The 13,720-nt window shown below is 31.5% G+C and overlaps 1 protein-coding gene and 1 pseudogene across 1 annotated transcript; both read right to left on the reverse strand.

Annotated features, from left to right (window-relative positions):
• Nucleotides 1-4,247: 4,247 nt before the first annotated feature.
• LOC127081884 (uncharacterized) lies at nucleotides 4,248-7,815 on the reverse strand. The gene is made up of 7 exons (XM_051022113.1): nucleotides 7,741-7,815; nucleotides 5,462-5,574; nucleotides 5,129-5,363; nucleotides 4,907-5,044; nucleotides 4,724-4,805; nucleotides 4,576-4,623; nucleotides 4,248-4,384 (listed from the first exon to the last, which is right to left on the reverse strand). The coding sequence occupies exons 1-7, from the start codon at nucleotides 7,813-7,815 to the stop codon at nucleotides 4,248-4,250; spliced, it is 828 nt and encodes a 275-aa protein (XP_050878070.1).
• Nucleotides 7,816-10,225: 2,410 nt separating this feature from the next.
• Nucleotides 10,226-13,167, reverse strand: LOC127081885 (uncharacterized; annotated as a pseudogene).
• Between the last annotated feature and the right edge of the window lie 553 nt (nucleotides 13,168-13,720).

Raw genomic sequence — 13,720 nt, forward strand, 5'->3', positions numbered from 1 at the left:
CTGCTTGGCCTTGATCATGGTTGATTTGAACTTCCATTTGATCAATACTATTGGATTTAGGGGGTTGATGAAATGTACATTTCATCCCTCAAAATAAATGGTTAGTATTAATCAGATGAAATTCCCCATGTGTTCAATTTGGTTTCTATTTCCCTTTCCCTTTTCATCTTCATCCCTATTCTTCCACAATCCATCACTGACCAATGAATTCTCTACAAGTCAAACGTTAGTTGATTCATCAATGACCTTGTGTTAGATGAATCAACATGAGCCTGATTCTGATAGGTCATTCCCACTTTATTTTTGTGTGTGGTATGTTTTAGGAGCTTGGTTCTTTGTAATAAGTGTCTAACATGTATTAATACCAATATCTTTATTGTCCAGCCTCAGATAGTTGTGATATCTACATAAGTCCAATTATGATTACTTAACATAAAGCTAAATTTGTCCCACAAGACATATCATTCTTGTCAGTGAGATTGTAAGTCTACCATTACTCATGGCATTGTGTACAAACTTGACATTTTTTCCATTCATGAGAGCTAGTGGCATACTTGTTTATTTATCCAAGTTGGAGCCCTTCTCATGGATGATGTCTTGGTTCATGTCTTCATACTTGTGAATGGATGGTTGAGTGTTCTCCGAGGAATGACTTAAACAATAAAAGTTTTCCATTAACAATTGACTAACTCCTTCTTAACATTGCTCTACTTTCAAGTCATTTACTTAATGCAATTTAAATTTCAGTACCTTTATCATTCCCTGCCATTTACATTTCATGCAACTTGTTTATGTTTTAGTCATTTTTACTTTGCTCACTTGAGCCATATCTTGTGATTGTATATATTGTGTGCTTGTGATTCTGTTTATGGTCTTAGGACCTTAAGATACTTAATAAACAACAAAAACCCTAAAAAATATGTTGGTGGACTGTTGGATCTCTCCCTTTGACTTGATCTGAACTCTGGGACTTAGAAGTAGGCAATATTCCATATGCTTTTAAGGACTTGGCCAATGCCATTATTTTGAGACTGAATCATCCTTGATAATGCCTTTCATCTGATGCAAGCCTTGTGATTTCCACTTGGGTTCATCTGTTACTTTTTCTCTGCACTTAATTGTTATATCATTATTATTATTGATATCTGATGATTATCTTTGTGAGTTTGCCAGGGAATATCTGCATCTGATACATTTGAAGGCACTAAAGACTGCTTGTTATTGGAGTGCTTGCTTGGATTTTGTGGTTATCTTTATTTGATGCTTTGGTCTTCATTATTCTTGTTTGGATATTGCTTATGCTTATTGTCTGCTTAATAGTCCAAAAGAAATGGGTTTCTATCTGACATTCTTGTCTTGTGGATTGCTTTCCATTGGTCATATCTTTTCAACTCTTGACTTTTAATTTTTGTCTAGGGTAGCCTCTTCATCTCCTCCCACTTCTTTAATTTCAAAAATTCTCTCCCTCTTCTCAAAACTTTTTTTGTTTTAATTTCAACTTAGACATGTTTTAATGAGTAGAAACTTTAGCGTTATGCCAATGAATTTTTTGAACTTCTTCTTAATAAAACTTGTAAATAAACTTAATCATATTGACCTCAATTTCAAAAGACAAAAAGAATCAACAACTTTGTTTAAATATTTTGGCCACTTTGTGTCCCTTTTCATTTAAAACTTTTGTTAAAATCAATCCACCAATCTTTTTGAAATTTTTACCACAAACTACGGAGTTTTGATCTCTCATTTTTATGTTGGTACATAGGCATAAGACCGAAGGTCTTGTCAAACATACAGATATAATAAATGAATTCTTTTCTCATCTCCCTATTCCATTTTTATCAAACATCTTTTCGACTAAAACACTTGCACACAAAAAAGGGCTCCCTAGGAGTACCCAGGACACTTTGGGTGATAATATCTTCCCTCTGTGTAACCAACCCCCTTACCTATAATCTCTAGCATTTTATTAGTTTTGATTTGAAAACTTCTTATCTTTGGGTTTTGATCGTACTTTTCCCTTTTCATTTAGAAACAAATAAGATGCAGTGGCGACTCTGATTTTTTAATTTACGTCGGGTTTATCCGTAGCTCGATGGTCAGGAATGCACCACTACAAAAATAATATGGCGACTCTGCTGAGGAGTAGTCCTCAATGGATTTAGCCTACTTTTTTGTGTGTAATATTTTGTTGATATTTGATGTTTATTTGTGGATATTGTTTGTGTGATATAATTTGTCTATTGTGCTTGGTGATCTCTGAGTGATGAGATAAGTCCTAACCCGAACTTGAGAGCAATTAAGATAAGAGGATGGTATAATCATGTTCGACTCGTGTGGATTATTCCTTAACGAGTTGTCTTGAGACCCGCCTACTTAGTGGAGACCCCCTTGGAATTACTGATGTCACACGAGTAAGTCGTGGATAGACATTTCTTTTTCCGACCTGGGAGTCCGAGAAGATGAGGGTCGTAGAACATTTAACCCAACTTGGCTTATTTAGGACGTAGTGCAAAGACTGTTCAAGTATAGACTTGATAACAGTTGTTACACGATACTACACTCAGACGAGTTTCTCTTAAGAATACTATGCGTTGATGATTCAGTCATCTAAACCTATAGTATCCGATAGACGGGACCACGACTATAGAAACTTTTTTAGAACATGCTCTACAGGTGTTTATACGTAGTACACTCCTTTGAGATGGTTCTTAACCCGACTTCATGCCCATGACTCGCAACAAACCCTTTGATTCTCGGTTGATCCGATCGGTCTCATCAAAATCAATGGATCTTAGGTGTTGATAAGGAGAAAAACCATAATCCCCCAAAATGGGTGATTGATCTTGATGATGAATTGATCCATCCCGTGACCTTTGTTTGTTTTCCTTGTGTGTGATCCCTTGTATGTGATTGTTACATCATGCATTCATGGGCATCATAACATTCACCATAGCCATAAATTTTCAAGGAACTAAGGTCTTATTAGCAAATAATTTTCAGAACATGGATTATGGACGAAGGAACACCAAAAAGTACAGTTTCAGATGTCCTGATTTGAAGGAGTTAAGGAAGTTGTCATCCTTTGCATTAGATCCCTTGGATTTCAAGCAACGTCATGGGAAGCTTTTGTTCGTGTTATCTACTGATGTGGTTGAAGGAATCCTGAGTGTCTGGATCCAATTTTATGATCCGCTTTATCGGTGCTTCACTTCTCCGGATTATCAGCTTGTGCCCATGTTGGAAGAGTATGCCCATCTCTTGGGTATACCCGTATCTAACAAGGTGCCCTTTAGTGGATTATAAGAGATTCCCAAATCTCAAGTCATAACTGAGGCTCTTCATTTGAAGAAAACTGATATTGATGCCAACATGGTTAATAAAGGAGGGATTCAAGGGTTGACTTTTGAGTTTCTCATTGGTAGAGCTACTACTTTTGCTCAAGCTGGTAGCATGGACGCTTTTGAAGCCATGTTTGTCTTGCTCATATACAGATTAACTTTGTTCCCTAATATCGTACCCCAAAATTTCCCCTCCTTTTTTCATTTTTCTATCTGACCTTTGGATTGTGTTTCATCTGCATACATTCCTGTCAATCTCATGTGTATCATACAAGCATCTTAGCGTCTATAAGCATCTTCATAGACTCTGAGGTTTGTAGTTGGAGTCATGACATTGTTTTCATGAGGTTTGTCCCCCAAACCCTACCTTTTATCTGTGGGATGCTCTTGGCTCTTAATTCAATCCTAAACCCTAATGCTAGAGGCATATGATACGGGCTTGCTTCTTGAGCCATGGTCTATGTTCACTTCACCTTACATCTTGATCATGTTAAACCCTAATTTGTGACTGTGAGGCTTGCAACCTCTGTTGTTTGATTCATCAGTGCTTGGCTGATCATCTTTGTCCATGTGATTTGCCTAGTGGCTTGGGGTTAAATATGAATCTGTATTTTAAGGGGGTCCATCATTTTGGCTTGACTGGTGATCCTTTTGATCCATATGCATTATATCATCCAAATTCATCCATACTCATTATTTATAGTGCATTTTTAAATTATTCATAATTCATTTGATTCATACTTCGCCATTCCTAATTCACGACTCCATACATGATCCCTTAGTCCGTTAATATAGTTAGATCCATTCATTTAAATTCATAATACATGTTTCAAAGCAAAGCAATTCAAATATGAACTCGGTGGGAAAATGCCAACATTATTTTCTATGAACTTGATTCAACACTTCATTTCATATCCCATTTGCATCAAGTTCATCGTAGTATTCTCTAATCCACCTGTGGATAATCATCACTTCTTTCTTCCTTTGCTCAACCAACCAGCTGGGATCGTCTTCATCGGCAGCAAGAATATCCATACAATGGGTTCCTGAAAAATAAATATTTATAAAACCTATTCAAAACCATTTGATAAATTGGTTTACATTTTAAAATAAAATGACAAAAATTAATTTATGTTCTCAATAATAATAATAATAATATTATATATATATATATATATATATAAACAAAACAAATATTTGAACTATATGTATTCAGGTAATACCAAGACGCCCATACCATTAACCATAAGAAGTTCAACAAGACTGTCAGATATGTCATTCAAACCCCGGAAATATGTAAAATAAAAAATTATAGTTTATTTTAAATTATTGTTTTAAAATAATAACTAAGTAAAATAAATTTATACTTTAGATTTTATGAACTTACCCGCCACTACCGTAAGGATCTCTTAGTCCATTTGAAAATATAATATTGCTTCCAAACTTTTGAAGAACTAGCTTTATATTCTGTACTTAGTCACAAAATGTTAAAATTGATTTTTGTTGATAAAAATAGTCATAATCTTGAAATTGATACTTAAATGTTAGCTTATACATAAAATACGTACATGACCTCCACAATACTTGACATGTATGACATCAAAATCTTTCATACACTTTTTAACATAGCTCTCGAAGTTGAATGGTTTGGGTTGAAACATGGAAGAATTCCCAATACCAATGAGCATCACAATTTCACTGCAAATCTGTAAAGCATATATTGTTTTCACATCAATAATATATGTGCCCGAAATAATGAGAATCTTCGATAATTATTTAAATGCAACTACCTGCCAATGCCAACCGTAAAATGGCTTTACATCATATTCTTTTGGATTAACTTTACATGTGTTGTTTCCTTCGTAAACAACAGCAGCTCCGTATATCCTACTGAGGGCATCACTTCCAAAGGCAGCTCCATCAATGGCCTTACAGATATCCATAACTAGAGGAAAACTGTACTGAGCTGCAGAGTTATAAAGTAACCGCAAATAGTCTTTCAATTCATGGCTATGCTCTAATGGACTTCAAAAGGTAGAAGTATGAAATAAGTTTTATTTTAAATTTTAATAGTATTTCAAACAAAACAAAAGAGAGGAAATAAATAGGAATATTATTTTTACTAGCATATGTTGAATTTATTGCTCAAAATGGAAAGACCATTTGGCTGAGAAGCAATTTTGTCAATGACGTCCCAAGAATTTAATATAACTTTGTAGCAACTTTCACGGGTTTCCTACATACCAGATAGTTAATTAAGACAACGTTATATATACTTTCTTGTTTTCTCACAAATGTCAGGTATAAGTTCTTGCTTTCTTTATAAATCACAATTAATTTCCAAAATTGTAGACTCATGTATTTAAGTTTTTTTTAACTGCAAAAAACAAATACTCCTAGAACAGGAAATAAAATACATATTTTTTTGTGTCTATGAAAAGAAAGAGAAAATTTAAACAATTACACATGAGATTAAAAACAGGGAGAAGAAGAGAGTTTCTTGAGGTTGATTTGAGAATTTGAGAAATAAATAAATAATACTATTCCAAAAAAGTTTGTTTTGTAATGTCTATTGATTTTGTGAATTAAAAGGTTGATTTAAGAATTCTATTTAAATAAACCTTACTAGTAAATGTAAAATATAATACACATGGATTCATCAAAATTATCCATATCACATAGTATTGGTGGTCCCTAATAAAATTTTAAGGCTGCAGAAGCAATGACCAAGAAAAAATATTATCACTTAATTCATATGGAATTTATTAAAACTATATGGGATGAAGAACTCAAGAGTTTTGGAAAATAGCAAAAATTTAAAACAAAATTTAGAAACTTAACTCCCACTGCACGATCCTCCGACAACAATCATGGGAGATTTTTGAGCATGCAGCTTTTCTTTCAAGTGTATGAGCAGTGTGGCATAATCCTCAAGAGCTTGTGCGGAATTAAAATAGTCTAACGTATTTTTCCATTCTTTATTGGAATCAAAAGACACAGAACTCCCGTAAAAACAATGCTAACCAAGAAAAAAAAGAATTTCATTAAAATTTGTTATACAAATGACTTAGATTTAAAGAAACGTTTGCTTTGAACGAAGTTGCATTCTCAGTCATGATTCCTACAACTGAAGGGATACCATCAATTGCAGACTCTACTCCCAAAAGGACTAGTATGGGAGCGTTAGAACTTGCACGACCCCAGTATTTAAAATTTATGAAGTACCTCTGTTGAAATTGTGTGTTGCTTCCTGGTGCATTGTTGAAATGATCCAACAAGTGACTATAAAAATAAGTTTGGACATCATCTAAAACGAGGCTGGTAGGGATTGAAGTATTGATTGTACTTGTAGATAGGGAATTGGACATCTTCAAGGGAAGAGATAGGGAATTGGCAGCCACAACAAAGAAGAAAAGAAGACTATAAAAAATGATAGACAGTTTCATTGTAAAAACTATTAAAGAGAAGTTTGAGGGTATGGAGAACTAGTTGTAAATTAAATTCATCTTAAAAGTAATGAGAGATCATCATTAAAGGATACTATGTATAACGAATACAAAACTAAACTGTGTACACATATTCCCAAAATAGATGAGAGATCAATCATAACTGTGTATTTAAATTTAATTTTGTAAAACATATTAAAATTATTGTCACTAGACGGGAATTTGTCCCGATATAACAAAATTCATATATATTATTTATATTGTGTGTGTTTGTGCGCGCGTGTGCGTGCGTATGTGTCAGAGAGATAGACACCACATCACAAAGTTTTTTAGAAACTAAAAATTAAATTAATAATATCCGTTTATATTTTGATGCGTGTGAATATTAAAAAAAATAGACAAACAGGTAATATATCCGTTTATATTTTGATGCGTGTGAATATTTATATTTTGATGCGTGTGAATATTTATATTTTGATGCGTGTGAATATTTGAGGAATGCATATTTTGATGCGTGTGAATATTTGAGGAATGATTATTTTGATGCGTGTGAATATTTAAAATACTTCCACGACATGTTTTTGGTCATGGACAGTTATATGTGGCTTTATCCAGGGGTGTTTCACAGATTACCACAAGAGTTTTAACCAGGAAAGGAAAACTGAAAGGAGAAGATGGTGACTACATAAAATTTTTTATCATCCTCATTAAAACAGGTCAAACGTTTGAAAATTTACTCCATCGGTTGGAGCTCCACATTGATAACAGATAAAACATGACTTTGGAAAATGGTGAAAAGAGAAATAATATCTCAAAGGATGGAGAGGTTTTTATTTAATTCATTTAAGAATATATTTACTCTAGATTATTTTTGAATGCATGAATTTAACTGCTATTTGTGGTTTATGTAAATAAAACCATATATATTTACTAAGTCCATTGTTTTCCTTATTTACCAGAAATCCAGATAATTCAGAAACAAGACATAATTGTTGTTCTACCAAATCTAGACAAAAACAAAGTATCTCCATTTTTCAGGTATTATTTGTGTCACAATAAACCATATTATATTCAAACGAGTCAAGTGTTCTGAATGTATTTCTTTTATAATATGACATTTTGTCATGTATTTGTAGTTTTTTAAATCTCAAGAGCGTATTGATAAAGGGATGTACGAAGAATTGATTCGAATCTTTATAAGGTAAGCAAAAACTTGATTACACTACTTACTATTAATTTTACTATCTTTTTCGATAAAAAATTTCTAATTTAAGAGTCTTACATTTTTTCTTTACTACGGAAAACAATTGCAGAGAAAAAGAAAATACTTCGAATAGAGATTTCATGTTGGGCATTCCTCTTAAAGAACGTCATTGATTACACAGTATCAATATTACTTTGCATGCTTCGATATAATTTTGAATATCTTTATTTACCATTTTCAAAATGTAATAATATTATTTTTAATGCGACCTACAGTAGAAACCTCATAAAAAGAAAAACAAATATTTATTTTTCTCTGTTGTGCGCATTAAAAAAAGCGGGCAGACAGACACGGAAGTGCCCATCTGAACGCTGTTAGAAATAAAAGGGATGAACATTCACACCAAAAGTTCCACATTTTAAGTAACCATAATACAAAGCAATGGAGAGATAAAGGAATATATTATCGCGGAGCAATGCTAAATTCATGGAAAACAATATGATGTTTGAAACATATTTATGATTTTATAAATTATTACTTTTCTCATTCATTCCTTAAATATTCACACGCATCAAAATATAAACGGATATTATTTTTCCACGCCTTACATTTATATTATATATTTAGACCATACTATACTATATCACCAAATTATTGATAAAATACAAACATCATACCATAAAATAAAAGTCTAGTGAAAGGGCGAAAGATTTGGTGAAACAGTGTATTCAGAGTACACCACTGAAATCAACAATATAACTACTAAATTAAACAACTACCACTTTCTCTAATTTACCATCATATCTTCAAAACTTTTATACTACATAAAAGATTAATGGATAATTGTCAAATGCATAATTAATTCACAAATTAAACTTTTTCAATGACATATGGCAATACTTTCTCAAATTTCTTTCTTTTAATTTTGGTTTAATTACAATTTTAATAGTTCTAATTTGTTTTTTCTTTATCTCCTTTTTTATAAACTATGATTTTAGTCATTTTTTTAAATTTTGTATTAAATTTTGCTCCCTTTCCTAGGATTAAAATTCAACAAAAAAATTTAAAAATAAAAATATATGATTTTTCAAATAGAGGATCAGAATCTAAAAAAAAAAGTTTTATTCATTGCTTAGTGTGGATTTTCTCTTTGCTTTATCTCTAATTTAGTCTTAAATATTTTGAATTGATGCTATATTTCTATTAGTAATTGTTAATGCTTATGTATAACTAAACTTTCAGGTATTAGTACCATGATCATCAACTTTTGTTTGAGTGTACTACAAGATAGGAAAACATGATAATATATTTGATCTTAAAAGTCATGTAGTAAATAAGGTACTTTTACCACACAAATTTGTGATTCTTGAAGTAATTCAAAACATAGAGCCAATATGTTTTTATTTTATAATTTGTTTGAATTTCAAACATCACACTCATACATCTAATAGTGAACATGAAAACAAATTTTGCAGTATTATACAATGAACCTTGTTTGTATTTTGTGAACAAGCAAACCCATGCAAATTGAGATCAAGATCGGGCTTTCTTATTGCAAACAGAAAGTGAATTTTTTGAAACTTTTCTTCTTCGATTCTCCCTCAGTTCTCCATCATTTCACTTAATTTTTAGTTGGTTGAAGTCCTACCAATGTAGGAAACAAAATTGAGTTGCTTTGAGGACAAATCGAAGCAATTGAGTTCATACTCCTCAATTTTCAATTCCATGTATCTTTCAATATAACAAGAATTGAAGAGTTTTTAGGGCATATTTCGATTCCTGACAATTTTATCTTCAAAATAGTGTATGCATCTTTTATTTTCATGCAAGTTGGTGGTGGACCAGTCCGGTGAGGTCAACCGGAGAAGATGATCGGAGCTCTAACTCCGGTGATGTGGTGGCCTGCTCATATCCATCAGATAATCTCTCATCGTTCTAATCCTGATCATCTATTGTGATTACCATTGTTCCAACGTATTGACTGAAGCGCATGGTGGACCATGAGCGTGTGGCCATCAGATCTGTCACCTCAATTAGTGAGGGAGATCTGATGGCCCTTGTTTTTTTTGCTTTTTATTTTAATTTCTGATTTTCTTTTAATTACTTTTATTTTATTTAATTCATATAAATTTTATTTTCAATCCAAAAAATATGGGACTTTCACAAAACAATTCGAATATGAACTTGGTGGGAAAATGCCAACATTATTTTCTATGAACTTGATTCAACACTTCATTTCATATACCATTTGCATCAAGTTCATCGTAGTATTCTCTAATCCACCTGTGGATAATCATCACTTCTTTCTTCCTTTGCTCAACCAACCAGCTGGGATCGTCTTCATCGGCAGCAAGAATATCCATACAATGGGTTCCTGAAAAATAAATATTTATAAAACCTATTCAGAACCATTTGATAAATTGGTTTACATTTTAAAATAAAATGACAAAAATTAATTTATGTTCTCAATAATAATAATAATAATAATAATAATAATAATAATAATAATATATATATATATATATATATATATATATATATATATATATATATATATATATATATATATATATATATATATATATATATATATATTTTTTTTTTTTTTTATATTTATATATATTAATATTAAAATATGTAAGATATAAACAAAACAGATATTTGAACTATATGTATTCAGGTAATACCAAGACCCCCATACCATTAACCATAGGAAGTGCAACAAGACTGTCAGATATGTCATTCAAAACCCTGAAATATGTAAAATAAAAAATTATAGTTTATTTTAAATTATTGTTCTAAAATAATAACTAAGTAAAATAAATTTATATTTTAGATTTTATGAACTTATCCGCCACTACTGTATGGATCTCTTAGTCCATTTGAAAATATAATATTACTTCCAAACTTTTGAAGAACTAGGTTTATATTCTGTACTTAGTGACAAAATGTTAAAATTGATTTTTGTTGCTAAGAATAGTCATAATCTTGAAATTGATACTTAAATGTTAGCTTATACATAAAATACGTACATGACCTCCATAATACTCGGCGATCTAATGTCAATGAGGTATGACACCAAAATCTCTCATACACTTTTTAGCATAGCTCTCGAAGTTGAATGGTTTAGGTTGAAACATGGAAGAATTCCCAATACCAATGGGCATCACAATACCACTGCAAATCTGTGAAGCATATATTGTTTTTACATCAATAATATATGTGCCCGAAATCATGAGAATCTTCAATAATTATTTAAATGCAATTACCTGCCAATGCCAACCGTAAAATGGCTTTACATCATATTCTTTTGGATTAAATTTACATGTGTTGTTTCCTTCGTAATCAACCGCAGCTCCGTATATCCTACTGAGGACATCACTTCCAAAGGCAGCTCCATCAATGGCCTTACAGATATCCCTAACTAGAGGAAAACTGTACTGAGCTGCAGAGTTATAAAGTAACCGCAAATAGTCTTTCAATTCATCGGTATGCTCTAATGGACTTCAAAAGGTAGAAGTATGAAATAAGTTTTATTTTAAATTTTTTTTTTTGATAATCACTTGTATTAATATGCACAAGGGGTGCAACCCAATACAAAAGGAACAAAGTTACAATCCAATGCAATTAGCAGGATTAGCAAACCACAAATCTCTAGTAATATCTATAATCCCCTTAGACAAAATAGAAATCCAATCCCACCCAATTGATTTAATAAGCAATAAAATCTCAACCACATTCCAATTAGAGTGTTCAAAGACCAAACTATTTCTAGCATTCCAAACAAAACAAAAGAGAGGAAATAAATAGGAATATTATTTTAAATTTAAATAGTATTTCAAACAAAACAAAAGAGAGGAAATAAATAGGAATATTATTTTTACTAGCATGTGTTGAATTTATTTCTCAAAATGTAAAGACCATTTGGTTGAGAAGCAATTTTGTCAATGACGTCCCAAGAATTTAGTACAACTTTGTAGCAACTTTCACTGGTTTCCTGCATACCAGATAGTTAATTAAGACAACGTTATATATACTTTCTTGTTTTCTCACAAATGTCAGGTATAAGTTCTTGCTTTCTTTATAAACCACAATTAATTTCCAAAATTGTAGACTCATGTATTTAAGTTTTTTTTTAACTGAAAAAAACAAATACTCCTAGAACAGGAAACAAAATACATATTTTCTTTGTGTCTATGAAAAGAAAGAGAAAATTTAAACAATTACATATGAGATTAAAAACATGGAGAAGAAGAGAGTTTTTTGAGGTTGATTTGAGAATTTGAGAAGTAAATAAATAAATACTATTCCAAAAAAAGTTTGTTTTGTAATGTCTATTGATTTTGTGAATTAAAAGATTGATTTAAGAATTCTATTTAAATAAACCTTACTAGTAAATGTAAAATATAATACACATGGACTCATCAAAATTATCCATATCACATAGTATCCGTGGTCCCCTAATAAAATTTTAAGGGTGCAGAAGTAATGACCAAGAAAAAATATTATCACTTAATTCATAAGGAATTTATTAAAACTGTATGGGATGAAGAACTCAAGAGTTTTAGAAAATAGCAAAAATTTAAAACAAAATTTAGAAACTTAACTCCCACTGCACGATCCTCCGACAACAATCACGGGAGATTTCTGAGCATGCAGTTTTTCTTTCAAGTGTATGAGCAGTGTGGCGTAATCCTCAAGAGCTTGTGCGGAATTAAAATAGTCTAACGTATTTTTCCGTTCTTTATTGGAATCAAAAGACACAGAACTCCCGTAAAAACGATGCTAACCAAGAAAAAAAAAGAATTTCATTCAAATTTGTTATACAAATGACTTAGATTTAAAGAAACGTTTTTTTCTTTAATACCTCAATATAAACTAAAAGAGCGAGCTTTGAACGAAGTTGCATTCTCAGTCATGATTCCTACAACTGAAGGGATACCATCAATTGCAGACTCTCCTCCCAAAAGGACTAGTATTGGAGCGTTAGAACTTGCACCGCCCCAAAATTTAAATATTTAAAATTTATGAAGTACCTCTGTTGAAATTGTGTGTTGCTTCCTGGTGCATTATTGAAATGATCCAACAACTGACTATAAAAATAAGTTTGGACATCATCTAAAATGAGGCTGGTAGGGATTGAAGTATTGATTGTACTTGTAGATAGGGAATTGGACATCTTCAAGGGAAGAGATAGGGAATTGGCAGCCACCACAAAGAAGAAAAGAAGACTATAAAAAATGATGGACAGTTTCATTGTAAAAGCTACTGAAGAGAAGTTTGAGGGTATGGAGAACTAGTTGTAAATTAAATTCATCTTAAAAGTAATGAGAGATCATCATTAAAGGATATTATGTATAACGAATACAAAACTAAACTGTGTACACATATTCCCAAAATAGATGAGAGATCAATCATAACTGTGTATTTAAATTTAATTTTGTAAAACATATTAAAATTATTGTCACTAGACGGGAATTTGTCCCGATATAACAAAATTCATATATATTATTTATATTGTGTGAGTTTGTGCGCGCGTGTGCGTGCGTATGTGTCAGAGAGATAGACACCACATCACAAAGTTTTTTAGAAACTAAAAATTAAATAAATAATATCCGTTTATATTTTGATGCATGTGAATATTAAAAAAATAGACAAACAGGTAATATATCCATTTATAGCGTGTTTCTTTTATGGATTCTGATGATGATAATCATCAAAACAATTTGATC

This window comes from Lathyrus oleraceus, chromosome 5 (assembly GCF_024323335.1).
Source record: "Lathyrus oleraceus cultivar Zhongwan6 chromosome 5, CAAS_Psat_ZW6_1.0, whole genome shotgun sequence".
NCBI classification, from domain to species: Eukaryota; Viridiplantae; Streptophyta; class Magnoliopsida; order Fabales; family Fabaceae; genus Lathyrus; species Lathyrus oleraceus.